At 35.7% G+C, this 15,051-nt stretch overlaps 2 protein-coding genes across 3 annotated transcripts; one reads left to right on the top strand and one right to left on the bottom strand.

The window, feature by feature from the left end:
• Positions 1-185: 185 nt before the first annotated feature.
• On the top strand, positions 186-6,767 carry LOC105834346. Of its 2 annotated transcripts, XM_036285159.1 has the most exons (5): positions 186-639; positions 1,182-1,556; positions 2,015-3,403; positions 3,515-4,572; positions 5,080-6,767. In XM_036285159.1, the coding sequence occupies exons 2-5, from the start codon at positions 1,194-1,196 to the stop codon at positions 5,153-5,155; spliced, it is 2,886 nt and encodes a 961-aa protein (XP_036141052.1). In that variant the 5' UTR covers positions 186-639; positions 1,182-1,193; the 3' UTR covers positions 5,156-6,767. The 2 variants fall into 2 exon arrangements, with proteins under 2 accessions (XP_036141052.1, XP_012532210.1); XM_012676756.3 differs by lacking the exon at positions 186-639 and having other exon boundaries at positions 1,382-1,556; positions 2,076-3,403.
• A 1,529-nt stretch (positions 6,768-8,296) lies between these two features.
• Positions 8,297-14,868, bottom strand: LOC105834343 (ras-related protein Rap-2a). The gene has a single exon (XM_012676753.3). It carries the CDS (start codon positions 12,998-13,000, stop codon positions 12,455-12,457), a length of 546 nt encoding a protein of 181 aa, XP_012532207.1. The 5' UTR covers positions 13,001-14,868; the 3' UTR covers positions 8,297-12,454.
• Between the last annotated feature and the right edge of the window lie 183 nt (positions 14,869-15,051).

The following is a 15,051-nucleotide window of genomic DNA, read 5'->3' as shown; positions in this document are numbered from 1 at the left end:
AAAAAGTAATTTAATTAAACTCAAAAATATATATTAATATTTGTTAAAAATAAATTCAAAAAAGTAGCGTGATCAAACAAAGTACAAAAATAAATGTTTTCTATATAACAATACAAAAGAATTGTTCTCTTTTTTTAACATATAATTCTTCAAAATTTTTTGTTTTTGACATTTGATCGACTTCGCAAAATCTCCAGGATTATATCCGTGATAAAAATTTAAGTTGTGATTTGAATGATGAGATATATCGATTCAGTGAATGCATCGATATATCGCATTAAATATCGATGTAGAAACTAACGTGTTTTTAACCTCAAAACATTCCCTATGTCGCAATGGTCACAATGAACAGGTTATTCGAATTCCAATGTTTAACTGTGTGGTGGTCTTCATACGTTTAAGCAGAGAATGATACATTATCTTTTCGTATTAAAAACAACGACAAAAATCAAAGATACATCGACAAAAATTGATTCTATGTTTTACTATGTTTTAATCAGACGATTTGTTAATCGGGTTGTCAGTTTTTTGCAATATTTTGTAAGAGGTATACATAGAATACAGTATTCGCAAGCGATTGTTTGTTATAAAAAAGAAAAATTTTAAATAAGAAAAATTCGTTAAATAGAAAATCTTGGTAAGCCAAAATTTATATGTTCTATATTACTGGTTATAAAATAATATATATTTATGGTATTATTTATATAATTGTTTATGTATTTATTACATCATTTTAATATTATAACACATGGATAAATGTATTAATATATATTTTTTAACAATTAAATATTAATGTCCAGATTGTTATTGTAAAACAATATATTATACTTTATAAATAGTATAGGTGTTTAAATATGCATTAAAAATGGATGTATAATTAAATTAATATTTAATGTTATTTTTAAAACAATCTATATAAGAAAAAAATGCTTACAATTAAAAAGTATTTTGCTTATCATCTGTTAATTTTATTTTATTCATATTTTTTATTTTAACATGATGAGGTAATAATTCATGTTGATTTTATTTTTATAACTACAAGTTAATTTTTATGGTTATTTTTTTTTAACAATGTCACCTATATTGTTTAACATTTTATCCATTTATACACTTGTATATATATTTATTTTTTTTTCTTAAAGTATGGCTCTACAATTATTTTCTTTTGTTATTTTATCAGGTTTTTTTTCAAGATGGACACTGCAAGTGAAATAGACTTTCCCAAGCAGATACAAAAGCTTTTATTAAAAAAAGAGAAAGAATATGGTCAACTAAAATTTATTTCGTCTCGGGCTACAGAGGAGACCTCGTGTTTCATCGACAATCTATTAGAAGCTATCACAAATATTGTTAAAAAAGTCAACTTATATTATGTTAAAATATATAGTGATGAAGATACTTCCAAACTGTGGGATGTTCCATCAAATATTATTATGGGTTACAATCATTTTTTGTTGAACACTAACTTCACTTCGCAATATCTTCTTGCGGAAGACATACTATTTGGCCATATAGTCGATTTATGGCCTACTTTGTCACCGTACCTCTTCATACAGGTAATTTTTGTACTGATAAAAAGAATAACAACTTATCGATTTTATTTTAGATGTAATGACATTTATATACTATAATTTTGACTTTTTCCTTTTTCTTAATTGTATATATATATTTTTTTTGCATATGTTAACAATTGCTGTATAACTATTTTCTTATTTATTACAGAAATGATATATATATTAAACTATTTAATATAGAATTTTATATCGTTAATTTTATAAAATTTTGTAAATTAAAATGCATGTATAATGATAAGAGTTGCCTATTTAGACAATTTTTTAAATTATATTTACTTATATTTAATTATTATGCATATATTTATACTATATATTATATTTTATTCATAATTATTATTATATTAATTATCACAGAGAGAGAATTATTATGTTTAATATATTTATATGAAAGTTTACATATATATAATTACATATATATAAATGATATGTATATAATATAGATAATATGGCATATAAACTGCGAGGACTTGCTGGTTGAATCGCTTATGCATTTGCCATTAGATTTATGCGTGGAAATTCTGGAGATAACAATCAGATGCATAAACGAGTTGGAAATGCTACGGGGCAGACGTCTTGTTATTCTTTTGATCTCCAAGTTATACTACAAATGCCAGTGGTTGCATTTAGGCACGCTGTCGAACCATGATATGGCGGTATTTACCCATCAATTAGTAGCACATTTTCAGGCGTTGCTAGATTTGATCAAGTCTACATTTATTCCCCTTAAGTCGCCTGTTCAGGACAGATACGTACAGCATGGTATTTTCTTAAAAAAGATGCTTCGCTGTATCAAAACATGCATGAATTATAAAACTAAGAATTTGCCGTACGACATCGCATCAATGAAATTTTTTAAGCTTACGTATGGCAATTCCTACAATATAAATTATTTTCATAAGCTTTCTATCGAGGACGTGAAGTCTATTGTAGCAACATTGGATCAAGAATTGGTTGCCCTACTTCTAAATGAAATCAAGCAAGTGGATTGTATCGAGTATATGGGTTGGACAGAGGTCGATGACGAGGAGAATATTATGATTTCGTTACAGCGCGCCTTCATCATCGAGTGCCACTACTTTATAGAGTTTATGAAGCAGGATGAATTTTTGCTTACAAATGAGCATCTGCTTCACTGCTTACAACAACTTGTAGGTTCATCATCCGAAGAGTCTGTCTTAACTCTTCAAGAACTCTGTGATAGTATTGAGAATGGTAATTTAGATGGCATGAAAGAATTAATGAAACGTTACAAGCAATGGGACTTGTCTGTATTAAAATTTGTCAGTAGAAAAACTGAATTGTTAAATACGGATGATGTTGGTGTCCTACTTGAATATCTTCATCACATATTTGTACCTAATAACGTTTATAAGGAGAAGTATCAAGCCTATACATTGGTATTTGAGGTATTGATACGACAACAATTGTCGGATATGTATTTTATTGTACTGCAATACACATTGCGACATTTTGACAATAATAATTTAGTAAGCCTGTTCAATAGTAAACACTTCGAGAACTTTATAAAAAACAACATAAACATGTTTGATCATCAGATATTGCGTATCATTTTGATCTTTGTTATGTTGAATCCGAAGAGGGTGTTAACCACTTTGGTGAGAGTTGCAATAGGTAGCACTGACAAAGAATATCAAAATGTCATATTAAAAAGACCTCAGATATATTTTCTATATGCATTTTTTGTCTCACAATTGGACAGTCAAAATAACTTACTAACGTATTTACTGAACGAGGTCCGGTACTGCGATCGCTCTACGTGGTGTTACAAGCAATTTGAGACATTTATGAATGATATGCTTCAAGAAGAGGTAAATGAGTTAAGCAAATGTAAAGGCAAATTTTTATAAAGTTTATTTAGAATCTGTTCTTTATATAAATCTCTTCATATGTGTTAAAATATTTGTATTCCTTTTTTACAGGAAATAAACCCGGACGATATGCTAAATAACTTTTATATTCCCTGTCTGACAGATGATTTCTTTAATTGCTCAAACTTGCTTTCTGTGCTCATACACATGTACTCTATTCTGAAGAAAAAAATCGAACATGAATCAGAGAGAACAAATTACGTCAAATACGAGAAAAAAACAAGAGCATGTTATTCGGACAGGACAAATTATGTACTGCTAATTATACAGTTAATTAAGAGGATGTCAGCGCTAAGAAAATACAATCCACTTTTCTTCAGGAGTACCGTGAACAATTTACTAAACCGTGGAACGATGATATTACACCTTTTATTCACCACGCCGGGTTTGCTAACGACAAACAATCGGAACGAGATTGTTAACAAAGTTAATAATTTCGTGCAGCCAATTGATCAAATATTGCTGGCACATACTCCGTATCAGATAATTAAACGCGGTACTGTGCGCGACGTGATCCAGAATTATGAGAGACGTTGCTTCACGACTTACCAGCTACTGCGCGATAGTACTGCAGATCCACAATGCAAACTTGAGATGAAAGATCAATTCGACGTGCACTCTTTTCAATTGGATCAAAAGGCTTTATTACGTCACATGATATTGCATGCTTCCGAAAAAGAATACGAAGTCTTTGCTAATGAGATGATATTTTCCTCGTCCTATTTTGGTTGGACTAACGAACTGGTGGCATATGAGAATGTATTGCACATTACCGCCGAGGCGATGCAACTCGTCTTGATATTCACAGACATCTTTCCCAAAGATACATTTATTTCGCTGTTGCGTGCACTTGTGCGCTATTGTAACGTATTTGTATGTCTCAAACATTGGAGGTGCGAAAATCAAAAAGCAATCTATAGTTTCTTCTCAAAGCTTCTGTTCTCTCTGAAAAGTACAGTCAATGAAACACACTATGGCAAAATGTACAACGATTTGCTCACATTAGCCGATGATACATGTGTCAACTCAAATTATGAGATAACAGATTACTTCTGCAAGATTAGCAACTTACTTGAGACATACTGTGTGCAATTTGAAGAAATAAAAAGGTAAATATAATAAGTTATTTTTTGGATCTAATTTTTAATTATTTTTTAATTTTTGGATAAAATTTTTAATAAGGGTTTTTATTTCAATTGTTTTTTACTTGTGTGTGTTATATTCTATTTTTCATTATTTAGTTCCAAAATGTAGACAGATGCAAAAACAGATTTTTAAAGTTTTTTATGTTTTAATCTTCGCGTTGCAAATATCTATTATTTTTTAAATCAAATATTACAAAAATGTAGAAACATTTTTTATTAAATAAACTAAAAATGTATTTGTTGTATATTATAAAAGATTATTCATATATTTTATTTTATTATTAATATACTTTTAAATATCTTCTATTTGCAAAAGTAAAGAGATATATCAAAAGATATATAAAAAAAATATTGCATTATATGTAGTATATTAAAATATTACGAAATATAAGAACATATGTATAAAATTTTATTTATATATTTTACATAAGTGTAGAAGATAGTTATGTGTAAATTATATGTATGTTTCAGTGCTTCTACAACAAGTATAGCAGTTGACATGTTTACGGCATATCAGTTTGTATGCAGTTGCATTGATAATAATTAAGAGAAAAAGAAATCGTGCACAGCTGATGATTAAGCAAAATAAATATATTCCTGAAAGAATAGATTAGTTCCGACAAAATATGAAAAAATACTTGCATGATACGTTTTTAGGCTAATTTTATATAAAAGAAAAAAATGTTTTTCAATGCTCCAATCAGAATGCATTAAGGTAATCTCATTTATTTCAATGATGACTAAATCTTCCTTGCGCGAAATCGAAAATAAATTTTTAATTCGATTTAATATGTAAATACTTTTTTTATTGACACTGTATAATATCGATTTTTAAGAATTATTATTTATATTAAATACTCCGTGCTTAACAGTTTGCAAAATTACGTATTGTTAATCGAATGTTTTAAGAATTTTAGAAATTTTTTTTCCAGTATTGTGAGAATAGAAACTTTGAAAGTTTATTTTTGTTAAAAAGAAATTTTCAAAATTTTTATGTATGTTATTGAGAAAGAACACGAATACTTTACTAAGATACTTACCTTTCTTAAATGTTTCTCCGAAATTTTCAAGACATTCGATTTATTTCTCCGTAATTATTTTTCTAGCTGATTAGTTATTTTATACTGGTTGTTAAATATCGGAGTGATGTATGAATCCTAGTATTACACATATAAGAGAAGAGACAAATTTTTGAGAGAAATTTTCCATCTAATGAATAGTATTGCAACTGCATTTGAATGTTTTGTAATAGTATTGTGCGTTATTTATTTTTTAATTGTCTAATATATAAAACAAATGTTATAACCAATATAATTTTATGTTCATTCAACTTTATATTTATTCGATTTTATGTAAATTTTTGTGAAATATTTGATTGTTTTATAAAAAACCATTGTGCAAATAATTCTCTTGAAACATTGTAATTTGGATACTGCAGTTGTGATATTTTTTATTGTTTTCATTTATATTTATACTGATTTCTAGGAAAAAATGGATTTATTCTCATGTATTATGATATTTTAGTAATAATTTAGTTTTTTTTTAGAGATAAGTGTAAGGAGATAGAAGATTTTTTAATTGTACAAAAAAAACTTATATTCGACGATCTTTTCGTCATAGGGAGAAAATCCTTATGAAAATATAGTTGCGAACCTGATTCTACCTCATGTACATAATAAGTATATACATGTGATAAGCATTGGACTGACAATTAATAAAATATATGTAAGAGATACAAAAAAATGAAATGTAAAAAAATTTTATTTAAAATGTATAGGCTAGCGTTAGCTTAATTGAGTTCTTTCCTTCACAAACATGAAATTTGATCTTTCATCATATAAACCGAATTACGAGTAATTATCTAATAAATTCGATATTTTTACAATTGGAATATTATTGTGTTGCGAACTTAAAAGTAATAACTTAAGAATTGATTTTTCCGTAAATAATTTAAATCCTGACACATTTTCGGAAAAATTAAAATAAAATCGATCGAAGTAACAAGATTATACTCTTTTGGTTCCAAAAAAGATATATGTATACACTCATATTTTTCAACGCAGGATCATGTCCAATTGATAACAATCGGCTTGAAAATTCTAATGCTATATTTGTGCGACAGTATCAAATACCATATTACTATGAGAGTAAAAAAAAAAGAAAATGTGAAGAAAAAAATGTGCATTATTTTGACTTTAAGTTTAAATCTTTTGCAAAAATAAATTTTATGTGTTCAAAAATTATCAAATAGAACCTAAAAATCAACTTCGATACTTTCACGATAAGTATTTTTTAATTAAAAAAACATTGTTAATAGGATAAGAAAAAAGAAAAGTAGACATGCATGTGTTAAAAAATCATAATTCCAAGATTTAAGAAATGTGAAAATACTCTGAAAAATTAATTCTGAAATTTAAGAAGTCAATGTTCCGAAAGGTTAATCCTAGAAAAGTTAAATCTCAGAAAAAAAAGAATAAACCAAAATTCAATTTTTCGGAATTCGTCTTATTTCTAAAAATTTCGGAATTACGACCTTTCAGAACATTGACTTTTTGAAACAATATATGTGTATCATTTTTCAAATTGCAGTCCATTTTTTTCTGAACTTTGCATGTCTATCTAAAAGGAACGGAAATAAAATCACGATAATTGTTTCTTGCTCGGCAAGTATCCGAAAATGTAAATATAAATGTAATTACGAATTATGAGCGCTTAACTCATTCGTTCATGACTAGATCCTCATGCTGGTACTCCAACATAAAAGCGTATTAAATCTATCACTTCTCGTTGTATCGTAATAAAAAATATTCCATGGCGCTCTTAAATTGAAAATAATTTTAAGCAATTCGGATATGTTTTAAGATGACTATTGGATATATGTCGCTACAGACGGAAAAAAATAGTACAACGTAAATTAGTAAAAAGAAAACGATTCTGTATTGCAACATTCTAGTTTCGCCTGTCCACACGTGATTTTTCCGCTTATGACTATAATAAGGTTCTACACAATTATTAACACTCTACACAATTATGCACGAAAGAGACTGCACTTAGTCCATTGTGCAATGCACATTTTCTTTTTCTTTTACGAATAAAAGATATTCACTCTAAAGTACTTCGCATTTTTTTCGGAAGTTTTAAGATATTTACCTTTTATTTTATATATATATATATATATATATTTATTTATTTTATCTTATATATATATATATACTTCGACTCGCTATATAATATATTTACAGATTCTTCACATTGTAAAAAATATAACGCATTTCGTACTCAATATATCAGATATATATATACGCAGGTAGTAGTACTGAAAGGCCGATATACACATATCTAAATCGTGGTGTTTTTCTCTTATTCTTTCTTTTTTATCTCTTTATCTTGTCTCCAATTAATATTATATATATAATTTATATATATACATTATATATATAATTAATATGTGCGTGATCCGGTTGCATAACAAATGCGCGTGTATTTCCAACTGTGTATGTGAATCATTATGGTATGTATACATCTTTGCGTATTGCATTTTATTATTTTTTTTCTTGATCTTTTTCTTCACGACACGCAGGAAGAAAACTGATCCCCCGATCGTAAGCAAAGTGAAGAAGAAAGAAACAATTCTGGTCCTTAGATGTATGATATGCTGGCCGACTCCAGGCATGGCGCAATTCCTTCCTTTTCTTTTTTTTTTCCTCCTAGACGCTTCTCCGCCGAACGATAGCTCCCCAAATAAAAATTATCCCGTTATTATTAGAATTATCCTTGCCGTAAATCATTGCTGTGACAATGAGTTTGCGGATAGCATTTTAGAAAAATAGCGCATACAATCTCGCATGAATTGGACACACGCGAAAGGGACACGGAACGCGGTTTCTCTCTCCTCGTACAAATATATAAATAGATTTTTCGAGTATATCAAATACTTGGTGAGCTATCTAAGCGGATGACGGCCTTGTGCGTCCTTTGTGATCCGCATTTGCACGTGTATATGTGTATGTTGTCCATGTCTGTGTGTGTATGTGTGTGTGTATAAAACAGGGCGAAAAACGCAAGAAAGTATATAAGTCAGGCGACGACGGTCAAAACGCTTTATAAAGAGGCCCTCTGATCGAAGCCAGGTGAAGACTTCGATTATTGTTATCCGATAATACAAAAGGTGTGGAGTTACACGACTACGGGATCACAGCGAGGCTAAGAATTTTCCACGTTATTGTGACAAAATAGCGGCTTCACGAAGCCACTCTCTGCCTGTGCTCTATCCTTCAACTCGACGCGTGAACCGCGAGAGATAACTCGCAACCACGCGGCTTCCGGCGCCTCGGCAAATTATTATTTTTATTTTTTATGCTCTTCCTTTTCATCCATTCTAAGGGAACACCGAAAAGAATGCACCGAAAGGGTCTTTGCGTCAAAGCTAAACCCGCGCTCGAAGTATATGAACGACGATTATCTCTTCCCGATACCTTGAAAACGATCTAACTACCAATCGTAGAAATACTATACATCAGTTCATTCGCATCATTTTTTTATTCCTTTTTTTTCTTTCTTCGACTCTCAATTTCCGCAATTTTCTCCAAAAATTGGAAAATAGTATCGCGCGTGTACGATTCAGACGATACAATCTGCGTTAGAATTTTATAACGCCACGTTTACAAAATTAGAATGCGGAGGCTATACAAAATTACAAATACATCTTGTCGCAGAAGCGGAACAATATCCTTCGGTAAAAAGATACTAATCTCGGACGATGTTCGTCATTCTTCATTTTTGCATTTAATCCTTGGACGTCGCAATCTTTCGCTAATTCTCTCGAAAACTCGAGGAGACTCGAAAAATTCCAATTTCATCGAAAAATATAGTTCGAGGTACCTCTAAAAATTAAATCTAGGGAGGAAAAAGACCTCGATCTCGGTAGAAACTGAGAATATCACGAACAGATAAAAATAATCTTCGCATCCAAGTGTTAAATGGCAATGGATTGAATATTGTATGATGAACGTTGTGTTATGCTGTGCTCATCGAGAAGCAATATTTAACATTGGATAATACGATTTTGATCACATGAGAAAAATTACACACATTATCTGTTGCAAAAAAATTACACACATTATCAGGATTATACATGCGAATTTAATTGACACGTTTAAAAAAAAAATCCGTCGAGTATTTTACAACTACAATAAAAAATGAACAAGACAAAGTTGCGAAAAAAAATTTCTACAACTTACATTACTTGAAAGATGCAAATAATATATCATCGTCTATCGAAATCGCACAACGTAAAGAATAGAAATAAAATTTGCGAATATACGTGACAATTTACAGAGCATAATTATATCTTATAAGCATGCAATGTGAAATAATCTATAAAATAAATTCTATGACCGGATATTTACATCTCTACACGTTACGATTTCAATAAACAGTAATTCTACGTTTTTAGAATAAGTGTGTAATTTTTTTTCGAAATTTTAAAATTAATCAATCTCACAAATGGGAGAGCCGCTTGCTCTCCAGCTTGTCTTATATTCGATTTTCTTTTTACATTTGCAAGCTCAACGTCAGTTTCAGACTACGAATTTCTTCTCTTCGCAAGCAACGTCAACAACGAAAAGTATTGTAATTGCATCTTGAACATTCAAAGTTATTCCCTTTTAAATATCTTTTACGGGACATTACGAGAAATTTTTAGCAAAGGGTATTCTCGGATTTCGAGGCCTCATAGGGATAAGAAAAATATTTTTTTGAAAAAAAAGTTGCAGTCTTGCTATTACGATACTTTTTACATCGGTTATCGCTATGAGCGGTGTAGCACGTATATAAATTTTGCAGTTGAAGGGATCAATGCGAAACCGGCGCATCTTCCGGCGAGATTTCTAATTCTACTATTGTGCTCTGTCATTAGTGTAAAATCACTTGTTAAAAAAACAACCGTCATCAATCCCATAGTGATCGAACGTGCAGTCTTGCGGCCTATGTAGTACAAATTCTTTTTCTATTTTTTTTTTACCGTACAAAGCTTACAAATTACGTGTTTAGATTGACATTATTACATTAACTAGCTCTTTACGAAACATTTCTCCTAATATTCCGCCGTCGTCGTATAATATTTATCTGCAACGTTAGATTTCAACAAACCAGAGGAGAGTCTTCGGCTTTGGCCCTCAGTTTATTAAAATCCGACTTTATAATCGCCGCAACATTAAAGATTGCTCGCTTCTGCCGCGCATCGGAGTTCGCAAATACTTGGTAACCGCGCTGTATCAAACATCTCGGAACGGACATTAAAGCGAAATAAAAGTAAGACATTAGTACTTGCTACACAATGGATCACAAGAAATCTCACAACAGCTGGGTTATCCACGTTTAACCACCGAGGTGTCGCGTACAAAACTTCCACATTCTCAGTGCATCTCCCTTTTACGCTTTACAGTAAAATAGTTCAATGTTTGAACTGTACAACCGACATACAGGATCGTTTGACCATTTGAAACGTCTGGAAAATTTTTCAGAGACAAATCGTTCGATTGGAGGGGGCCAAATATTAGAGAGCGACCCTCCCAAATCGAGTAACTTGTTTTTGAAAACATTTCTCCGTTAATCTTTAAGAACAGCGGAAACATTTCAAGTGATAAAATCAAATGAACCTGCATGTAATGTATGTTTGTGTGTGTGTGTGTGTGTGCATATGTATATATATATATATATATAAATGTTACTAACAACGCATCTCTCGTACAAAAATGTTTAGACGATATCTCGCTCTAATCAGCCTCCTTAGCTTAAATTAACACAGAACAATTGCACAGAGAAGAGTCTTACTCTCGAAACCGAACCCTCTCATCGAGCCGCAGATGGATTTGATTGCGTAGCCTTCGCACGGCCGCACAGAGATTAATGCGACGCACGGGATCAAGCCTCTCTCACTCATGTTCATTATTTATCCTCTCTTACCGCTGAATCTATCGCACCGCGCATAAAACGACGAATCACAGTGATTCCTTCAAAGCCTGCGAATCTATCCTTTCTTTCTTTTTTTCTTTCTGCACAGCAGTACCTCGATTTGTGTGGATCAGAACGCGAACCTGCGAACGTGCGACGGTTCTGTCTTGAAATTGAGCGGAAAGCCGATACATCGAGTTTTGGTTTTACGGTTTTTTCTTATTTTCGACACCTTTCCTAGCACGCGAGCGGAGTATTGGTCCTTTTGCCGAGGAAAAGCTACCTTTCGCTCGCTCCTTCTCCCTCTTAAATCCTATCTATATTATTTATATATATATATGTATATATATTACAATAATATTACATATATAATACTATTCGCGTATAATAAAATATCTGTTTATTTAACGGTCGCCGGACGGTCTTCCGCGAGTTAGAAAAGGGAGCCGCGGTTCCCGCAATTTTTGGAAAATTCGTACAGCGTCCGGTGTAAGTTAGCCCTGGCGGACGCACGACGCACGTCCCTAGGTCATGAAAAGGATTTCCAAAAGACGATTCTTCGGGGGGAGATCCTTCCAGGACGACGAAACACGCTGACGGGAGGCTCTCTCTGCTCCTCGAGAGCGACTGCACACCCAGCATCTTCCCTTGACGCGTCGTGGCCGTTTCCTCGGCAGGCCGAGCGAGAACCGTGGAGGAGGGAAACCTCTTCAGCAGGACGGCGAGGAAACACGCTGTCATCGTCGCCGTTGTCGTCGTCGTCGCCGTCGACGATTCAACCTCTCCCCGAAGCAGCACTGTACACACTGTCTAATACCTCCTGCGTCACGTTAGTCCAGTCCATGGCGAGTAAATAACAACAATCCGGGTGAAAATGGATTTTGATTAAGTATTAGAGGACGCTGCAACAGCAGTAGGTCTTCTTCTCCTTCTCCGGGCTGAAGTTCATCTCGCGGACGATCTCGGCGAACATCTCGTTGACGTTGGTGCGGTTCTTGGCGCTCGCCTCGACGAACGGGCAGCCCCAGAGCTGGGCGAGCTGGTGGCCCTCCTCGGTGCCGACCTCCCGCTGATTCTCGAGGTCGAGCTTGTTCGCGACGAGCAGCACCGGCACCCGCTCCGTACCCTTGACGCGGGTGATGAGCTCCTTCATCGTCCTGATGTCCTGGAAGGTCTGGTGATTCGTCAGGCTGTAGACGACGACGAAGCCCTGGCCGTTCTTAATGTAGAGGTCGCGCATCGACGCGAACTGCTCGGTGCCGGCGGTGTCGAGGATCTCGAGCACGCACGGCGAGTTGTCCACCTCGATCTCCTTCCGGTAGAAATCCTCGATCGTCGGGTCGTACTTCTCCATGAAGCACCCAGAGACGAATTGGACGGTGAGCGCGCTCTTGCCCACCCCGCCCGAGCCGAGGACCACCACCTTGAACTCGCGCATCGTCTCGCCGTCACCGTCGGCTCCTCCGCGCCTCCTCCTCCTTCTTCTACGACGTCGCCACCACCTCCTAGACGTGTCCAGGACCGCGCCGGGGTGTTGAACGTCGCCGTTTCACGCGAGCACGAAAGAGAGACAGAGGAAGAGAGAGAGAGAGAGAGAGAGAGAGAGAGAGAGAGAAAGAGAAAGCGCGAGAGGAGGGAAAGAGATAGGCGAAACGGAACGGAGATTATTGCACCTTCCTTCACGGAGTCACACACCACTTCACACCACTTCCACTGGGTATGTCAACCAGGCTAAGGGCATCACGAGGTGATGCTCCACTTCGCCGCCCTCGTCCTCGTCTTTGCCTCGTCGCCGCGACGACAATCCGCGCCCGTCCCGGCCGCGAACAAAGGCATCGACGAAACACGACGTCCGAGTCTGGCTGGCGGACGAGGGGGAGACGGAGAGAGAGAGAGAGAGAGAGAAAGAAAGAGGAGAGAGAGAGAGAGAGAGAGAGAGAGAGAGAGAGAAAGAAAGAGAGGAGAGACAGAGAGAAAACGGATCACGCGAAACGAGAATCGACCCGCGCCACCGCCTCGTAGCTCCTGGGCTGCCTCGATATTACGGCGACTACGCGGCGACTACGCCAGGACATGACGACACAGGCCTCTCCGCACGCTCTACACGCAGGCACGTATATGACGACAGACTCTCGTCCGTGCCTGCCTGTCCGTCCGCCTGCCTGCCTGCCTTGGCTGCTTGCTCGCCGTCGCCGTCTACCTCCTCTTCCTGCCGGAGCACCCCTACCCCGCGGCCGCCCGTGCTCTCAGCCGCGATCTGACGTGCGCGGCGCCGCCATCTTATCGTCGCCGTCGGACCGCTTTTCTTCGAACGAACGTCACGTCGTCGCGCAGATCATCGACTGTGCGCGTACTCTAGATAGTCTAGATGTCGTAGGCCGCGCCTCGGACGTGACGATGATGTGTGCGGAAAACCCCCGTGGTGCTTGCGAACCTCTCGCGCCGAGTGTAGAAAGTCGAGAGAGTGAATACACGGGCGAATACGTAATGCCGGAGTCAAAATTGAGAGGGGCCACTTTGATTTTTTCCGTTTCGCGAATTAAGGTCGGATCTTCTGGTACGACCTTGTCGACAGTCTACCGATGTAGATTAACTTTTATCTCCTATTAATTTTATGTCTATATTTTTTTTCTTCTAATTCTTAGAAACTAAGAAGAGATAAAAAAGAAAGTTAAACATTGATAGAAATGAACATATATAAGAATGACTCATACCATGCTCCGACTAACTTAGTCTATGATTAATTCAACTTTTGCTCGACGATTATTCGCAGCAAAATTTCCAGCTGTATAATACGTATAATATCCATTTCTATCAATGTAGAGCAACTTTTTATCTTGGTCTAATTCTTGGAAGCAAAAAGAAAGATAAGCAAGTTGAACCGAGAGTAAAATGCAATGAATATTAGAGTGGGCATAACTCCGTCTTTTCTATATAATAATCTAATCCTTCTCGTGCGTCAGACAAAAAAATGTATAATTCTGTACACGTTATAATGAAATTACCGGGCTACCTGACAAGTTAATCGTCGATTAGAAGCCGATCGAACTCTTTGGTCGAAGTCACCCTAATTGATCACTTCCGCAGCAACGCAAGAATATCGCGAAAAGTCGCGTGATCCGACTCTAATTTCGCAATGCCTGTCGAACGCATCAGCACCGACATGCGAGTGACGAGTTAAATTGGCGGCCGGACCGTAATTACCTTCCAGGTCGATTTCAAATTATCCCGAGCAAAAAAAGAAAAGGTCTCTCGCTCCGCATAATGACGGTAAACAGTCGTGACACGGAGCGAAGTTATGCGCGGCTCGCTACGTAGGTCGCGCGCGCAATGCCGCGAAAAGCCGCGGCAACTTCAGGATGCGTTTTCAATGGCTCGCGAGCCGATTGGCCGCTCCGACGAACCCGGGCCAATCGCGTGCCGCCCGCATGGCTGCGCATGGCGATCGGATCGTGACATCTGCTCCTCTCGACCTATACCTTCTGCACT

Source organism: Monomorium pharaonis, chromosome 4 (genome assembly GCF_013373865.1).
Source record: "Monomorium pharaonis isolate MP-MQ-018 chromosome 4, ASM1337386v2, whole genome shotgun sequence".
NCBI classification, from domain to species: Eukaryota; Metazoa; Arthropoda; class Insecta; order Hymenoptera; family Formicidae; genus Monomorium; species Monomorium pharaonis.
Note: the sequence above shows the minus strand (reverse complement) of the source record. Positions and strands in the feature narration are given on the sequence as shown.